This window comes from Epinephelus moara, chromosome 16 (assembly GCF_006386435.1).
Source record: "Epinephelus moara isolate mb chromosome 16, YSFRI_EMoa_1.0, whole genome shotgun sequence".
Lineage (NCBI taxonomy): Eukaryota > Metazoa > Chordata > Actinopteri > Perciformes > Serranidae > Epinephelus > Epinephelus moara.
The window spans coordinates 17572349-17589258 of NC_065521.1; the positions used below are offsets into that span (position 1 = coordinate 17572349).

The 16910-nt window shown below is 41.9% G+C and overlaps 1 protein-coding gene across 2 annotated transcripts in view; it reads right to left on the reverse strand.

The window, feature by feature from the left end:
• Window positions 1–12139, reverse strand: part of soga1 (suppressor of glucose, autophagy associated 1) — a 132652-nt gene extending 120513 nt beyond the window's left edge. Inside the window, exons 1-3 of one of the 2 annotated variants that reach the window (XM_050064234.1) lie at window positions 10677–12139; window positions 4926–5027; window positions 4473–4595 (exon numbers count right to left, since the gene is read on the reverse strand). In XM_050064234.1, the coding sequence (XP_049920191.1) occupies window positions 4473–4595; window positions 4926–5027; window positions 10677–11669 (1218 nt within the window). In that variant the 5' untranslated portion in view covers window positions 11670–12139. The remainder of the gene's footprint in view (window positions 1–4472; window positions 4596–4925; window positions 5028–10676) is intronic. The other variant, XM_050064232.1, reaches the window with a different exon arrangement.
• Window positions 12140–16910: the final 4771 nt, after the last annotated feature.

The following is a 16910-nucleotide window of genomic DNA, read 5'->3' on the forward strand; positions in this document are numbered from 1 at the left end:
CCACTAGCCTAACTATAGCCCCTTTCCCACTGGACAAAAAACCCACTCACATTTGGTCTCTGTGTTTCATGGGACAGGTTACAATTGGTATTTGCTCCTGGGATAAATGACTCTGCACGGTTATTTACTGGCTTCAGCTCCAATCCGCTCCAGTCGGCAGTAATAGAAATACGACTTCCGGGTAAACACATTAATTTTAGGCCTTTTGCCAACACAATGCAATGACGGACCACCACAAAATACCATTCGTCTCCATCCAAGCAGCTATTAAACATAGTTCAAAATTTAGTCTGCACCGAGTTTGAGAGAGAAATTAACTGAGTAAGAGATTAAAAAAAAGAAATAACCACTACAACATTTTCACTGGCCTTTATGCTGCTTTTTTTGCTAACCTATTTTCCGTCCTGAGAAACAGAAAAGCATATTCATCTGCTACAGAGCCAGCTCTGGTCTACTGGCAATGAGAAAGCAGTATATTGCCTATTTTTAACCAGTTTCCCGCCGTTTAAAAAACCTGAACATACTTGTTGTTGTGGAAAAATGGTACATCTTAAGGAGGGCCATCTTATAAATATAGGTGACAGCTAAATTGCATTCTCTTTTCAATCTGTGCTACGAAATAAAGCAGAAGCAGTTAAGTGCTGTTAGCGTGTAAGTTAGCTCAACGTAGTGTGGTGAATGGAAGTGCATGCTTTGTTGCTTACTACGGTGAAGTAGCTGAGGTTGATTGTTTGGCTGGTTGAGCAGCATGCTGCTAGTGATAGCAACATGCTAATTAGCTTTATATGTTGTTAGCTAGTATGCTGTTAGCTGATGATGGTGTCTGGTGATACTGTGGCCAAAAGTAAATATAATGTGCTATGGGGTGCTGTGTTGAGTGTGTAGCATTTTGCATCGCAACAAATAAAATGTTGGAGACAGATGGAGGATTTTGATACCTTTTTTAAAATCACTTGTAGAGTGCAGCAGGAAAGAGTCCTAAAACCCAGAAATGAGTTAGCATTTTAGCACTCCTGGTTCCCTCGTCTCAAAGTCAATGGGTTTTTTGAGTGGGTTTTTGATTAGATGCCTAAAATAAGGTCTGTGGTCAACATGAGCTTAAGAGACTTTCACGTTTTGTTCTTAACATAAACACATATAAAATACGGCAAAATAATAAATAAAATACAACATGAACTTTGAAGTTTCAATGTATTTTAAAAAAGGCAATTGCTAACAAGTGGCTAAACGAGACTACAGATCATCACTACAATGAGCTGCGCCGAACACGGCTTTACAGTCTTGTTATGGTGGTGGTGTTAGATCATGCGACCTTAGTGTAGTTCGTTTACAGTAAACATTAGCTTTTTACTTCTAGCAATTACATTTAGGCTTCAATAATAATAATAATAAAAGTGGTGTTCATTTGTTAAGATTATCTTGCTAAAGTAATATAAACTTTTGTTTGCCTCAGAGCACATTTTCTGCAGTAATCCAAATTCCAATTGAAAAATCACATTGCATTTTTGGAACCAGGGTGACGCTAACTTGTCATGTCATCCCTGCAGCACTCCATTAGCTTAGCTGGAAGGTTTCCCCAAACCAGGAATCCACAGCTTTTGCAGCTGCTACTTTTAGTATTCAGACTTGTGTTATACTTCAGCACAAGCAGAACTGTTTATTGTCTTTTATTAGCTACTGGTTAGGTTTTTTTCCCAGTAGAGCTGATTCAGTGTTGAGTCACAGAGGCAGGAGTGAGTGTCTGTTTTTATAAGGCTATTGATAAAGCCACCAGAATAAACAGAGGAGTGACTGTGAGAGGACGTCAAAAGAGAAGCTTAGCTTGGGATTAATGCACAGTTACACACACACAGACACAGACACACACACACACATCATGGTGTAACTTGACCAGCCGTCTGACTCTTTGGCTGTGGCAGCAAGACGACACAATCAGCCATGTGTTGTGAGAGAGGTCAGGTTTGTCTCCCTGCAGTGTATATTTTTTCAGTATCCTGTGTTTCTGCTCCTCTTTGCTAATGCAGCTAACAGATGCAGACTCACTCTTTTTTTTTCTCAAGCTTTGTTTTTCTATTCTCTCCATCATTTCTGACCTCTCCCACTGCTTAACCCAACACTACCATTGGCTACTGAAGATTTAAATTCAAGTCAGACCTCCATTCAAATCAACTAATCCGTCTTGAATACCTTGTTTTCCCCTCCTCTATTTTTGTTTCATTTCTGTCTTTGATTTTTGTTTTCCTCCCCGCCTCATCCTTCCTCTCTGATTGGTTAATTTGAATTTTCAAAAAGTGACCAATCCCCCTTTTTTTTCCCCCTCAGACAGACAGGATGTACGCTCATCCTTTTCCCTCCCTCCTTCCTTCCTTCCCTCCCTCTTCCAAAACAACCAGATGGTGAGACAGCAGCAGAGAGACAGACAGCAGCAGCCGGCGGAAAGCCCTTGGAAAGTGACATCACAGTCTCACTCTCAGACACTCGCTTTCTCTCTCAGAGGGTATAAAGGCCTCATTGTATCCTCTATCACATGGAAAATGTTGGCGGAACGCTGTGAATTTGACAGAGTGTATCCATAGTCCAGGGTCAGCATGACAAAAAACACACACACACTGAAGCTTTACCCTGCACTCAGAGTGTTTGTGTATAAACTGGCCTTCACCAGGGATTCCTGACGTGATTGGGATGACTGGTGTGTATGTGTACTGCGATGAACGCTTGTAAAAGAAAGTTGTCTATATGTATGTATGTATGTGTGTGTGATGCTGGTCTTTTCTGTTTCTTGGAATGACCAATCAAGGTATGCCTGTTAACGTACGCATGTGAGGTCAGTAGAGAGTCCTAATGTGGCGTTCAGTGTTTCTAAGCCAGTGGGATGTTTAGGCCATATATATTTTAAACAGGGGATTTCCTGAAACATATTAGAGGAACCCTGACCTCACCACACTCTTGTGACTTCAACATTGCGCAGGAAGAGGGTCATGAGAACTGTCTCGAAATACATAAACACCATCCAAAACAAAACACAGACAGCATGTGTGTGACAACAATCAGCCATACTGGGTAAAAGTGATAAGTTTTTTTTTTCTCTGCTGTTTCTCACTTAAGTCTGGTCATGTCACCACCAATACATTACACTGATGTTCCTATTCAGATCATTTCCACTAACTTTGGTTCGGGGTGAGAATCTCTAGATGTCTCCTTGATTCAGGTTGATAACAACTGCAGTTATAATGATTATCGGTGTATCTTGATGCATCAAAAAAAAAATTTCACTCTGTGTGACTACTTGATACTTTTAAAACTTAGCATATATGTATTGATATATTATCACAATAAACAGATGAATTTACTTGAATATAGTGTCACTCTTGTCCTGGTCACACTCAGCCATCTTCACTAAAACTCAAGATTTAGCCTAGCTTGGAATGTAAACACGACATACATGTTTACATCTGTTTCATTTCACTATCCAATTGGTTTAGCCGTAAGAAACATAATCACGATGCAGTGAAGCACAGGTTCAAGTCTGTTAGGTTTAACAGGGTTCCCACACCTTCTTAAACATCAAATTCAAGGTCTTTTCAAGGACATTTCACATCCAATTCCCTCAAATTCAAGGACCCAATGCAGCTTTCACTGCAATCACTCATGCACGCAAGAGACTGTTGCACTTTCTCGAGGTGAACAATAACGCAAATGCTGGAGACGCATGCAGTCAGCAGAACGTAGACCATTTACTAATGTTACATTTCAAAAAAATTAAAAGACCATTAATTGCTATTTTTGCACAAAGCATATACATTCAAGCACTTTCAATGATCCATGTCTATTTATGCCTATTTTCAAAGACTTTCAAGGCCTTCATTTCATTTTCCCCCCTCAAATTCACAAACTTTCAAGGATTTGAAGGACCCATGGGAACCCTAGTTTTACCAACACTAAGAAACATACAGCTCAGATTTAAAAAAAAATTAAATAAAATAAATCGTTACGGGTGATCATAATGTCAAGAATTGTGTTTTAAATGTGCGATTATTGACATTTCTGCTTCGAGACATAATCTTCCAAGAGATAATCACAATAGATATAAGAATCAATTTGGCACCCCACCCTTAGCTTTGATGTAAAATTAGCAAGATATGATCTATTAAATGGAAAAGAAAGTTTTTACACAAGTGGATCTTTATCTGCATAATATTAGACTGAAGAATAAAGATGTCTGGTTGAGAGTGGCCTCATAAAGATTAGGAGGATGCATCTTTAATTAAACATTTCCATACAAACTAAGTTTTGATTTCTGAAGGATTGTTACTAAAAGCTGAAATTAAAGTTAGCTTACAGCCACACTCCTCATATAGTGTACTGTATCTATTGCTAATTTCAAGATGTGACACAATTTCAGAACCTCTGCTTATTTCACACAGAGCTCAGCCATTTCAGTCACCCTTACTCTCAAAAACACCAAGACTTACTTTGACGTCTTGCTCCAGCGTTCGTATCAGTTCCCCATCCACCTGCCCTGTTTGGGCCACGCGGAGAGAGCGTCGCTCTGCTTTCCTCAACCGGTACTGCAGGATACGGCAGGTCTTATTTGCCTAAAAAAACGGAAGCAGTGTGAGTGGTTGATGTTAGGTGTCATCTGTGTTAGTCCTCTTTGTCACTCTGTACCTTCAAGGAAATTTCGCCTTGCAGCAGCTATTAAAATACAAATGAGAGCATGCACCTGGCCTTGTGTAACACCTCTTGCTCAAAGAGGACATTCAGATGATTGATTGGCCACTATCTTACTTGCCTGTTTCAAAACAATTTGCAGTGTCTGCCTGTTTCATACATTTAAAGTTCCACATTAGGATATCATAAAAAATGACAGCACAAATTCAATGAGTGTGCGTCCATTTAGTCTGTCTGTCCGCCCACAGTTGTACCTGCTCCAGCTGTTGCCGTAGATCCTGCAGCTGGTAGACGTCATCCTCCATGTACATGTCCCTCATCTCCAGCATCTCAGACCTCAACTCCTCCATCTCATCCTGCAAACAGTGAAGAAGAGAGAGTGAATAAATGCATCTGTCCCATTAACATCACTCCTTCGATATCAACCTGCAGGGAAAGAGTTGTTATGTATTGTAGAGATTTCCAACTGACTTCAACTCCCACTGCTGACAGCATTATGTGCACATATGCGAGCCATAAAGGGAATCCTTTAAAGTTTAATAGGAGCCATAAGAGCTTTTAGCATCTTTGTCATAAATGCTTAGACAATCATCACCATCAAAAAATCATCATCCAATAACCTTGTTCGCAATCCGCCCCATCAATCACTGCTCGCTGTATTACCACATCTTCATCTCCATCATCCTCATTACCAGCACAGCCATTACAACAATTAGTGTTAAAATGAACTGCTGAGTAATGTTCTCAGATAAAAGGGGTCATCAGAAACGTAGATCTACATGGACATGTAAGTAGCAGAACAGTGCGCTAATTAATATAATATGATACTGTATTGATTCTCCTCTCTCTTGTCTCCCTTCCAGGAGGTCAAAGGTCAGGGTCAGGTTATCAGATTACCTTAGAGGAGACTCTTAACAGTCCCTGAGAGGGAAGATGAGAGCAAAGAAAAGGAAATTCCTGCACTCTAAAAACATGCAGTAAAAATATCTACGCAAAAGTTTTCAAAAAGTATCGAATACCACTGAAATTACGTCACTACACACCAGTGTTGTTATCTATCTTTCTTAGGAACATATTACAGATGAATTATTCATTTCAGCCTGACAGCATGAATTGCATCATCCCTCTGAATCGCATTTAAAGGTGCAGCTCTTGTATTAGCGTGCGTGTCTGCACCGAAATGAACCACACCCCATCAGAAGATGTGTGGGTCGCTGGGCATTGTGGGACGACAGGCAGGGTGTTACGCAACGGCGTGTCTCCAGTGTGTGTGTGTGTGCGTAGGCAAAAAACTGCGCGAGTGTGATGTGTAAGCAAAATAACTAAAGGAGTACAAGTGGTTGTAGTAGTAGTAGTAGTGCTGTCAAAGTGTACAGTAGAGCATGTGGGTCAGCCTCTGCACAGCTCCAACTGTAGCAACAATGCGTAACTCTCGGGATGTGTGTGTGTGTGCTGGGGGGGGGCATCAAGAAAAAAGGGTAGGGTGTGTTTTAGCTGCTACTACCTACAGTATAAACAATTTGAGTGTAGATAGCAAACATGTTAAGGTGGCATAACTTGTGTGGTTTAGCATGCAGGAGACAGTGTGTGTGTGTGTGTGTGTGTGTGTGTGTGTGTGTGTGTGTGTGTGTGTGTATGGAGACAGAGATGGTATAAAAGAAATAAAAGGAAAAGTATGGGAGAGAAATAAAGAAAAGAAACAGGAAAAAAAGGTAAGAAAGGAAAAAGAGGTCAGAAGAAAGAAGAAAAGGAAAAAGAAAGAGACAAAGACAGATTAGAAAAGAAAAGGGAAGGAAGGACATGAAAATAAAGGAAAGAGGAGAATGAAAAGGAAAGAGGAGGAGAGAAGAAAGAAAGAAGGGAAAGAGAGGAAAAGACAAAAACAAAGACACAAAAATAGCAGAAGAGAAGGAAAGAGGAAGCAAGAAAAGGACAGAGGAGAAAATGGAAGCAAAGGACAGAGAAAAGGAAAGGGGACGAGATAAGAAAAAGACAGGGATGGGAAAAACAGAGCATGAAAGAAATGTAGACGGGGAGGGAGATAAAACACGACAGCAGAGGGTGAGAATGTGAGGACACGAAACGAGGGAATCACAAGTTAATGTGGCGAGAGACTGAGCGGGAGAGAGGTGGTCCACTGACCTGCTTTACACAGCTAACTAAAGAAGAACAGGGAAGATGGGTTCTGTCATGAGAGCAACCAGCCAGTCAGGAGATGGAATCAGCCAATCAGATGTCAGATTTCAGTGAGCCAGACTAGACATCAGAGCTCACGCACATCTGCTGTGATAACAGACCTCACTGTGTGCTGCAGGACGAGGTAAAATATGTTGGTGGTGATGTTTTGATACCTTTGTACAGAGCCAGGCTAGCTGTTACCATGTTTCCAAATGTGTGCTAAGCTAAGCTAGCCAGCTGCTGGCTGTAGATCGATCTTCTGAGCTAACTTTTGGCATGAAAGCAAATACACACACACACACACACAGGGGATCTGGATGGATACTGTGTTAATAAAGAAGCATGACACATGAAACATAAAAGCTGCCATCATGTGTCTGTCTGTCACATGTAACGCATCTTTAAAAACCTTGTCTTGTTACCAAACAGCCTTTAATTCAGTTTAAGTATTTAGGCTCATATCAAATGTGTATAGTTAAAACAGGAACTATTTATAAGACTTAAAACTGCCTCAATGAAATAGAGGAAAATAAACTGAAGCCAGCATTACAAGCATTTAATGTCACATAATGCTGCGTTCACGAGAAATCCGGCAGACGGTAGACAGCAGATGGACAATACCTTCGGGATGGCACGGGAAAAACAAACAAATAGTTCGACAGAATGGCAGGACAGCAAAACATAACATCCATGATGATATGTTGCTATGGTGATGACAAATTGTTTACAAAGAATGTAATGAAATACATTAAATAAAATGATTTTGTGTCTGTTATTTTATATTATTCCAGTAATGTTCAGTAGGGAGCTATTTAACATCTGGTTGTAAATTCTGTTGTGGAGAATGCCAAAAAGTTAATAATTTTTTTTTTTTTTTTTTACTTTGGACGGCAGTGGCATCTACTGTTTCCTCACGTCAGTATTCTGTGCCAACGTAACATTACCCTACCTACTCTCGTCCACTACAATGATATCCAGTTTGCAGTCTGCCGTCTGCCTGATTCCATGTGACATGTCCAAATTGATAAGAGCATATTGGACTGTTGAACTGTTAACTGTACTACCAAGGCAATTCTTTGCAATATAAAAATGTTGTGAATATTGAGAGGTAGCAGGCTAAAACAGTCATCTATACAAGCTCAGCCTGCACAGACACTCAACTACTGCCCATAATTGTAGTCACAGGAAAGACATTCCTTAAAAATTAAGCTCAGTAAGGAGCATCTTTGTGACTCCATCAGCTTCTGCTGTAACATGAGGCCAACACTTAACACCTACATGGTGTTAACTATGTCTAATCGCAGCATGTGGAACTGACGATTGAATTAATTGTTGTGGTTCCTGCTGAGTGAGAGATGCTACATTGCGTGTGGAGGAATGACAATAAATCAATCAAACTGCTGTTTGCATGTCACATAACAATAAGTATGTTCTGTCTGTCTGAAAGTAGGAAGTACATGAGGAGGTGGTTAGAGCCTGCAGGTATGGAAGCTGGAGGATCTGATTGTTAACCACATGTTCGCTCATAGCTTCAACACATAAACAACGTACACACTGAAATATTAACTCATAATTACAGAGATTCCAACAGCTGCTGTAGTTGTCTTGATCTGCTAATTACCGACCAAATGGGAAACAGTAACTGCACCAACAAACACTCAGCATACTGATATGCACAAAGTGAAGATGAGGATAGACGGACATTAAGCACTGACAGAAAAAAATGGATGAACATTCTTGTAGGAATAGAGAGAATGAGCTGGAGAGTGTGGATTAGAAGCTGAATCTACAAATAAATCAGGCACAGAGTGAGAGACTGAGGGGACGCCTGACACCTCACAGCAGCATGTTGTTTTCATCTTCTGATTACTAACCAGGTGTTCATCACAGCTGCAACAACAGACACAACCACACTCACTTTACTGCTGGGCCTCCCAAAGGCTTTGGGGTGGTCCAATAAGGTAGCTCTGTTGCATACTGTCCTATATATTCAGGCAGCAGCGATGGACTGTCACAGACACTCACAGAAACACGCACACATACACACAACTGCAAATGTGCACCTGTGAGAATCATCCATGAGAATCATCCATTGAATATATATATATATATATATATCTACACACTATATGTATACTGTGTAAGAGAGAGAAAGCAGGCCTTTGAATGCTTTTAACATCTAAGGAGACTTCAATAAATCATGATTTTAGACAGACAGCACATGTAATCAGAGTTAAGGCAACAAGTAGAACACATCAGAAAATTGTGAAAAACATATTCAAATTGCTCAACTTTTCACCACCAACACTCCAAAACCTAAACTATTCGATTTGCACTGATGCAAAAGAAAGAAAGGCAACAAATCTTCATGACTGAGAAGCTGGAAACAGCAAATGTTTGAATTTCTTTGATTGACAAATGGTTTTATTAACTATTCAACACTAATTGGGGCTACATAAAGCAATAATCATAGTATTCTGCTAGTGAGCATAACTACAAGTAATAATGAAGTAGATTATATCATGATAATCAAGATTATTCATTGTATTGTTAGAGTAGTGGAATTGTGTGTGCCACAAAAAAAGTAAATGTGTCAGTGTCACCACTGTGATCAATAGAAAAACTTGAGAACCCTGAGAACCCTGAGAAAAGGCGAGGTGTTCCCCCTGTTTAGTCTGTGCTGTTGATCAATCACCCTGCACAATCAATCTCTGACAATTATTGGCTTGTCTGGTAACTGCCAGTTAGTGCTTAGGGACATGCTAATATAATTGATCCTCCCTGTTATCAATCAATCTCAAGGCGGGATGGATTTGCTTGACCGGTGGATGCACATATATTACATTTACACTGCATGTGGGAGCTGAGAGATGTCTTTAGTATCACAATCTGATGACATGCGACCCCACTGTGAGTCCTTGTGATGATGCAGTGATGGACTGGTTGTTGTTTTGAGTGCTGCATCCCGAAAAATTGAATATGGGGACTGAAAAATAGATTTTTTTTGTACATTTCATGTAGGAAAGGGGCTGTCAAAACACAAATATACAAGAATATGGAGCTCAGAATCCACGTTTCCCTAAGTATTGGCTCTTGTCAGGATGGAAAAGACTCAGAAACAGCATTTTGACATTCACAAGATACTCACTCCCCATTATGCTAATCTGTAATGCCTCCGCAAATTAGACGCAAGGCAGAGTGAGGCAGATTTCATTGCTGGTTTCAGAGACTGACAGCCCCTCAGGCTGTTGAGTAAAACTACATCCTCACCTCCATCATGAGCTGAGGGAAACGCAACTGACAACACTGACTGGCAAATTATGTTGAAATGCCACCATCTGCCCAAAATACTACATCCACTATATTTTGCTCTTTGCAGTATTTCTCACTTCCTCCACATTGCATGTGCAGATGTTACATATGAAACATTCTGAGGCTACAAGGTTGCATGTTTTCATGTGCTGGTGAGGGTGCAGACACTATTCATAACATCATCATCCTTGTAGTGAGTAGCCTTGGATGGCATCCAAAGGCACCTCTCTCCACACTGGGAAACAAGTCAGAATGAACTGGTAAATAAACCCGACAGACTTTGAAATAAAACAGTGAATCTCTGCTTTTGTATCTTGGTCAACTGACAATTAATGGTAAAGAAACTTGGAAAATGTGTAGCATAATATGGGCCTGTGTTTTGTTTATGCTGTTTCATTGAAAACCTTCCCACAGGATTCTTGTTGCAGAATCAGGCCTTGGGGCAAAATTATTCAAACTTGGGAACTGCAACTTGCAGGAAATTTAAATGCACACATTTATTATATTGGACTTACTTTGAGGTAATCATTCTCAGATCTCAGCTCTTCTATTTCCCGGACAAACTCCTCATGCATGCCGTCCATGAACTCCTCTGTGAGGTCTGAGAAAGCCAGGGATGTGCTGGCAGGCACCCTGCTGTCAAAAGAGGTGACCGAGCGCTCGTCGCCGGGGGATATGCTCCCCTCCCCGGTCTCCACACCCAGGGAGAGCCGGTCCTTGTCGTCCCTATCCGCGGAGGAGCAGGTGGTCTTGGCGGCGGCTTGTTGGCTAGCTCTGTCCGCCAACACGCCATCCCTGAGCGGCTTGTCTCCGTCCAGCCCCCCGCCCCGGCTGCTCCTCGACTCGGCGTCGCTGCTAACAGCGTCCGCGGAGAGCTTGTTTTCCTCAGAGGCGCAGTCCGATAGCTCGGAGCTGCTGTCGGTCGGGGAGAGCTTCCCGGTGGTGCAGCCGGAGTCCTTAGATAAATCGTCGGAGCCTATGCTGGCGTCCGACACCTTCCTCCGCCCTCCGGTGCTCTTGGCCGTCTTGGCCGTTTTAGACAAGGCGGCGGAGGAGAAGGATTTACCCGCCGGTTTGCCTCCACCGCTCTTGTCCACCTTACCGTCCTTTCCAGCGAGACTCCCCACGGGGCTGCGCCTGGAAATGCGGCTACCCAGGTGGATAGCTCCCGGCTTGACGCTCAGGGTCGGTGTCCCAATCCCTCCGCGAATCTTAGTAAGCGACCACCCGGGTACATCCTTCGGTCTGGCCGGGGACGGAGCCCGGTTTATCTTCTTCTTCTCGCCCGGAGGCTGAGCGGACACCATGGCCTGGAGCTCCGCAGCTTCAGGCCGGGGGTTCTGCTGCTGCTGCGCGGGCACCGCGTGCTGCGTCTGCCCGCTGTCCGAGACCTCCGTCCCGCCTCCGCTTTCCATCTTCTGCCGGAGATGGAGTCTCCGTTCCTTGGGCGAGGCGAAGGCGAGGTGAGTCGGAGAGTTATGGACATCAACCTCCTTTGTTTTTGTCATTCATTCCGTTTAGGCCGAAACAAGGAAAAACTGAAACAAAACCTCCACTTAGGGGAAACAGGAGGCAGAAGTTGGAGTGTGAATAAACAACTGCAGAGCCACACAAAAGGAGGGGATCCTCGCTCCAGTCACAATGAGAGCTCCTGTAGCGCAACAAGGCGAGGAAGCAGGAAGCGGAGTCCAAAAACTGCAGAAACGCAACATATAATCCCGTTTTCCACTGTGTGTGTAGTAAAACTGTAAAATATCCCGCTTTGTTCTGTTAGATCCTCTCCTCTCCTCAGGATGTCTGTCTGGATGACATTAACTAGCCGGTTCCTGCACAGAGGAGTTGTGGGTGAGAACAGAGAGGCAGTGTGGTGGATATGGTCAGGTCTCTCTCTCCCTGTCTCTCCGCCCAGATAACGGGATTTAGCCCTGGAGGAGAGAGAGAGGGACTGGATCTCTTACTGCAGCTCTCTGTCGCCACCATTGCAGGATATAAGAAGGACAACAGGAGCAGGCGAAATAAATAATTGGATGCTCTGAGAGATGAAGAGCAGGATCCACCATGGATCACTGTGTATTGGTTTATATCCAGTGCTATGTGACAAAATGGGATATGGTCACTTTAATTTGAAATATACTAAAGTTATTCATGTGCAGGACAGTGTTTGAAAGGCATTTGTCAGCCAGAGACCACTCCCGCAAAATGACACAATCCATTTACTGATAGACCCTTCTTCACCATCTTGCTTCTGTCTGCACACTGTCAGCAATTACTGTATGCTTATCTTATGAATACACACTTGAACGTTTTTTTTTTTTTACATATCATGGCACAGCATTTGTAGCCTGAATTTGCAAGTCCAGCCCCTAGAGGTGCTTTTCTAAAAAGTCTTATGGCTATTCATTCTCACACAGTATTGAATTCAGTTCAACACAGCTTCATTGATCTCTGTAAGGGCACTTGCATGCAGAATCTTGCCAACCAGATCAACACACAACACATACATGCTTGAAATTATATTTGGAGTATGTAATTATTAGATGGACATTAAATTTGTCGGAAGTGTATATCATTACAACATTTTTTAATAATCCTGTATTTTATTGTTCAGATCTGACACTCAGAAAAAATATCTAAAAAACATCTCACTTGACATCTGTAGCACCTGGAAAATCCATCCATTTATATCTGCTTATCCGGGGCCGGGTCGTGGGGGCAGCAGGCCGAGCAAAGCACCCCTCCAGCGTGTTCTGGGTCTGCCCCAGGGCCTCCTACCAGTGGGACGTGCCCAGGACACCTCCAGCGGGAGGTGCCCAGGAGGCATCCTAGTGAGATGCCCAAACCACCTCAACTGACCCCTTTCAACGCAAAGGAGCAGCAGCTCTACTCCGAGCTCCCTCTGGATGTCCAAGCTCCTCACCCTATCTCTAAGGCTGAGCCCAGCCACCCCACGGAGGAAACTCATTTCCACCGCTTGTATCTGCGATCTCATTCTTTCGGTCACTACCCAGAGTTCATGACAATAGGTGAGGATTGGGATGTAGATGGACCAGTAAATCAAAAGCTTTGCTTTCCGGCTCAGCTCCCTCCTCACCACGACGGACCGGCGCAGCACCCGCATCACTGCAGAAGCCGCACCGACCCGCCGATCCATCTCACACTCCATTCTACCCTCACTCGTGAAGAAGACCCCAAGATACTTGAACTCCCTCGCTTGAGGCAGTAACTTTCTCCCAACCCGGAGAGGGCAATCCACCAGCTTCTGACAGAGAACCGTGGCCTCAGACTTGGAGGTGCTGACTCTCATCCCAACTGCTTACAGTCGGCTGCAAAACGCCCCAGTGCATGCTGGAGGTCACGGTGTAATGGAGACAACAGAATCACATCATCTGCAAAAAGCGGAGATGCAATTCTGAGGTCTCCAAACCGGAAGTTGGGTGCTACCAAATTTTATTGTATGGGCTTAAATAGCCAAAAATAAATTGATGATAATAATAATAGGTCCACAAAATAAAAATCTATTGAATGAAACATTTAGTAAATATCATAAGTGCCATTATCTTAATTTGATAAAGATAATTAAATAATATTCTCCATCAGATATCCAGTCAATCTATTATAACATGTCTGCGTGCTGTATTTCCATATACAGTCATGTAGGCTACGCAGCTGTTCCCATCATGATTAATTCACCTCCTCGTGGGATTCCATGTGCACGTGGTAACACAGTAAGTCTCAGATTACCTCTCTCTCTCTTTCTCGTTCTCTGATATCAGCCAGAAAGAGAAGAAATCCCAGGATTCCTCAGTCAACACATTTTCTGAGGCAGTTAAGCCACTAAAACACAGCTCAATGCACTCTAAGAAAACCTGAAAGGATGCAGGCAGCTACAAGTTCATGCCTTCAGCACTACTGGGAGCCATTGTTGTTATAACAAACAAATAGTATTATTAAAAGCTACAGATCTATAGTCAGAATCTTAAAATAACACTGCTTACAAAATATGTCAGGCTGACCCATCAGAAATGTGGTCTCCCATCCAGCACAATTTATCCTAATAGATGTAAATAAATGAGCGTATAAGCGTGATTCAGAGAGGCAGTAACACAGTGCTGTACTGAACCCTTCTATCAATTATCCTTCTAAAGCTCGACAGCCTTTGAAATACAAGACCATATAATCATATAAGTCACATTTGTTCTATAACAAGACACTACAGCCATGTTGGCAGCTCTGCGGGACTGTACTCAGGTGGGGCTTTGAGCTAAATGCTAACATCAGCATGAAAACATGCTCACAATGACAATGCTAAAATGCTGATGTTTAGCAAGTTAAGTCTTGACTTTGTTCACCATCTTAATTTAGTGTGTTAGCATGCAAACATATGCAATAAAGACACATTTTATTGAGGTTTCGTTATGTGAATGTCTACGTTTTGAAGGTATTTAGTCACAAATGTAGTAACATAAATAATTTCCCCTCGGGGATCAATAAAGTATTTTAACATAAATAATTTCCCCTCGGGGATCAATAAAGTATTTCTGATTCTGATTCTGATTCTGAAAAGCATTGGATGAATTGAAGTTTAGTGGCACCAGATGAAAGTCAAGTGATTACAAATCCTCCTGAGGTGTACATGAATGCCAATAACACCTTTGATGAAATGCCACAAATGTCAACCTCACGGTAAAAGTCAGGGTATATCCAAAGTCATTAGCATGCCTTCTCTGTGGATCATGAATGTTTATATCATATTTCATGGCATTCCTTTTAATCACTGTTGAGATGTTCCACTAAAAACCAAAAAGTCCAGTATATGAAGCAAATACGTCATCACTTTTTTTATTATTGATGATATGGGAAATACGTCATTAAGTATACCTAATTATACCGTCCCATAATGTTAGGTAACTACACTCCCTTATACAACATGTTTCTCAGTAGATGTACTATATACAGATTGAGTAAGAACCATTAAGTTAATGGGTTAAAATGTGTTTCCTGCAGTATTTTCCACAAGTGGCAGGGACATTATGTCATCTCCAGCTATTAACAGATAAGTCAATTCATTATTAAAGCAGAAAGCAGAGTTGGACCTCCTCCACTGCTGCCATCTATTCCCTATTTCTTATAATAACCATATTCATGCTTCCCCTCCCTATGTGCTGTTTTCCTCAATAGTATATAGGCTACATTCTTACACGCTATTACATCACAATATAGCTTCTGGTGTTAATGCAACAGCACAACTATTCAAATTTACCCTGATACATTGTCTCTGTTGTGGAACTGTGACCATCATCAGTTTAAAGTCTCATCAGAGAACCAATGCAAGATGTCGATAGAGTACGCGGAGGCTGAATGATACTCTGTGAATGATTTATGAGCAGTAACTCGAGAATGGCAAACATAGAGTTAGAGCAGTTAGAATAGCCGTTACAACTCTGGAATTTGTTATCTACCAGTGTAGAAGGTCTTTCTTGATACTAACCATGTTTACATGCACACAAGTAATGTGATTACACTGTGACAATAATGAGAGTAATGAGAGAGGTGCCATTATGCTCTTGGTCCACGTAAAGCAGTCATGTATCACTGCCAGGTTCCACTGTGTGTTTCTTCTTGAGAGATCACATGGGTCTGTATGAAGAGAGGAAAATATTCCATATTGTTAAACACATCAAACCCAGCTGTAAGAATTCATTGTGACCAACTTAAAAAGGACATACATTTAGCTTAATTCAGATGTTAATGGCTAGCGGTGGATCTTCCCATGGGCGACATAGGCCATTCATTCATTCTGTCATTCTGTAGTAGAGGTACCACCTCTAGGGTGCCAGATGTGCTAGGTCCAGCAGTGTTTACAGCACAGTAATTTCATGTCAGGTAAATTAACTGTACACACACTGGAGACCAGTTGAAACACATGTACAGTCTACACCAACCTCATGTGCAGTCGGTGTCACAGCCTGAAAAGACTGCAGGTTAGAGTTTCTTTTGGGAGCGTCCAAGTCAAGGAGACGAAACCACTTGTCTCTAAACTGAGCACAGAATAATGCGAGCAGCACAACACATAGCCAATGTTGCCATTAATATGATGAGTAGTGGTATAAGGTTAGAAAATCTCCCTTGGCTCAGTTGATTAACATACTGGCTCTTTCCTGAATCCAGTCCATGCTGGGGTAGTTGTTGTTTTATTAAAAATTCTTAAAAGAGACATCTTTTTTTCCACCAAACTTTTCATACCAGTCACATTTTCCTACTTCTGTGACATTTATGAATCCTCTGGCAGGGATCCCATATTTATAGAAAGATACTTTAATGAGCTGGAGGGATTTAGATGAAATCATGCACTCTTTAAATCATTCATGGCCAATGATCCTGCTGTGGCAGCCACAGAAATACATCTGATAGACACCACATCTTAATTCACACACTGAATGGATGCCAGTACTGAAAAAAAGTATTTTACATTTGTCGTTTTAAACACTTAGTGTCTGGAATCCCTTTCATGAGGAAAATCCTTGTGTGCAGAGGAAGTGATGCATTTTACATTTCTGGTTTGTTTTGCTGATAAGTAAAACTAAGCAGCTTTTTGTAGTTAGCATGCAAGCAGCTTAGCTGAATGGTGACAGATGTTGTTCTTTTCTGTCTGTTTGATTCAAAGTAAATCTAAGTAAAAGATGTCACAGCATTGTCTACACTATTCGATATTGGGAGAAACAAAACATAAATTATAAAATACAATAACT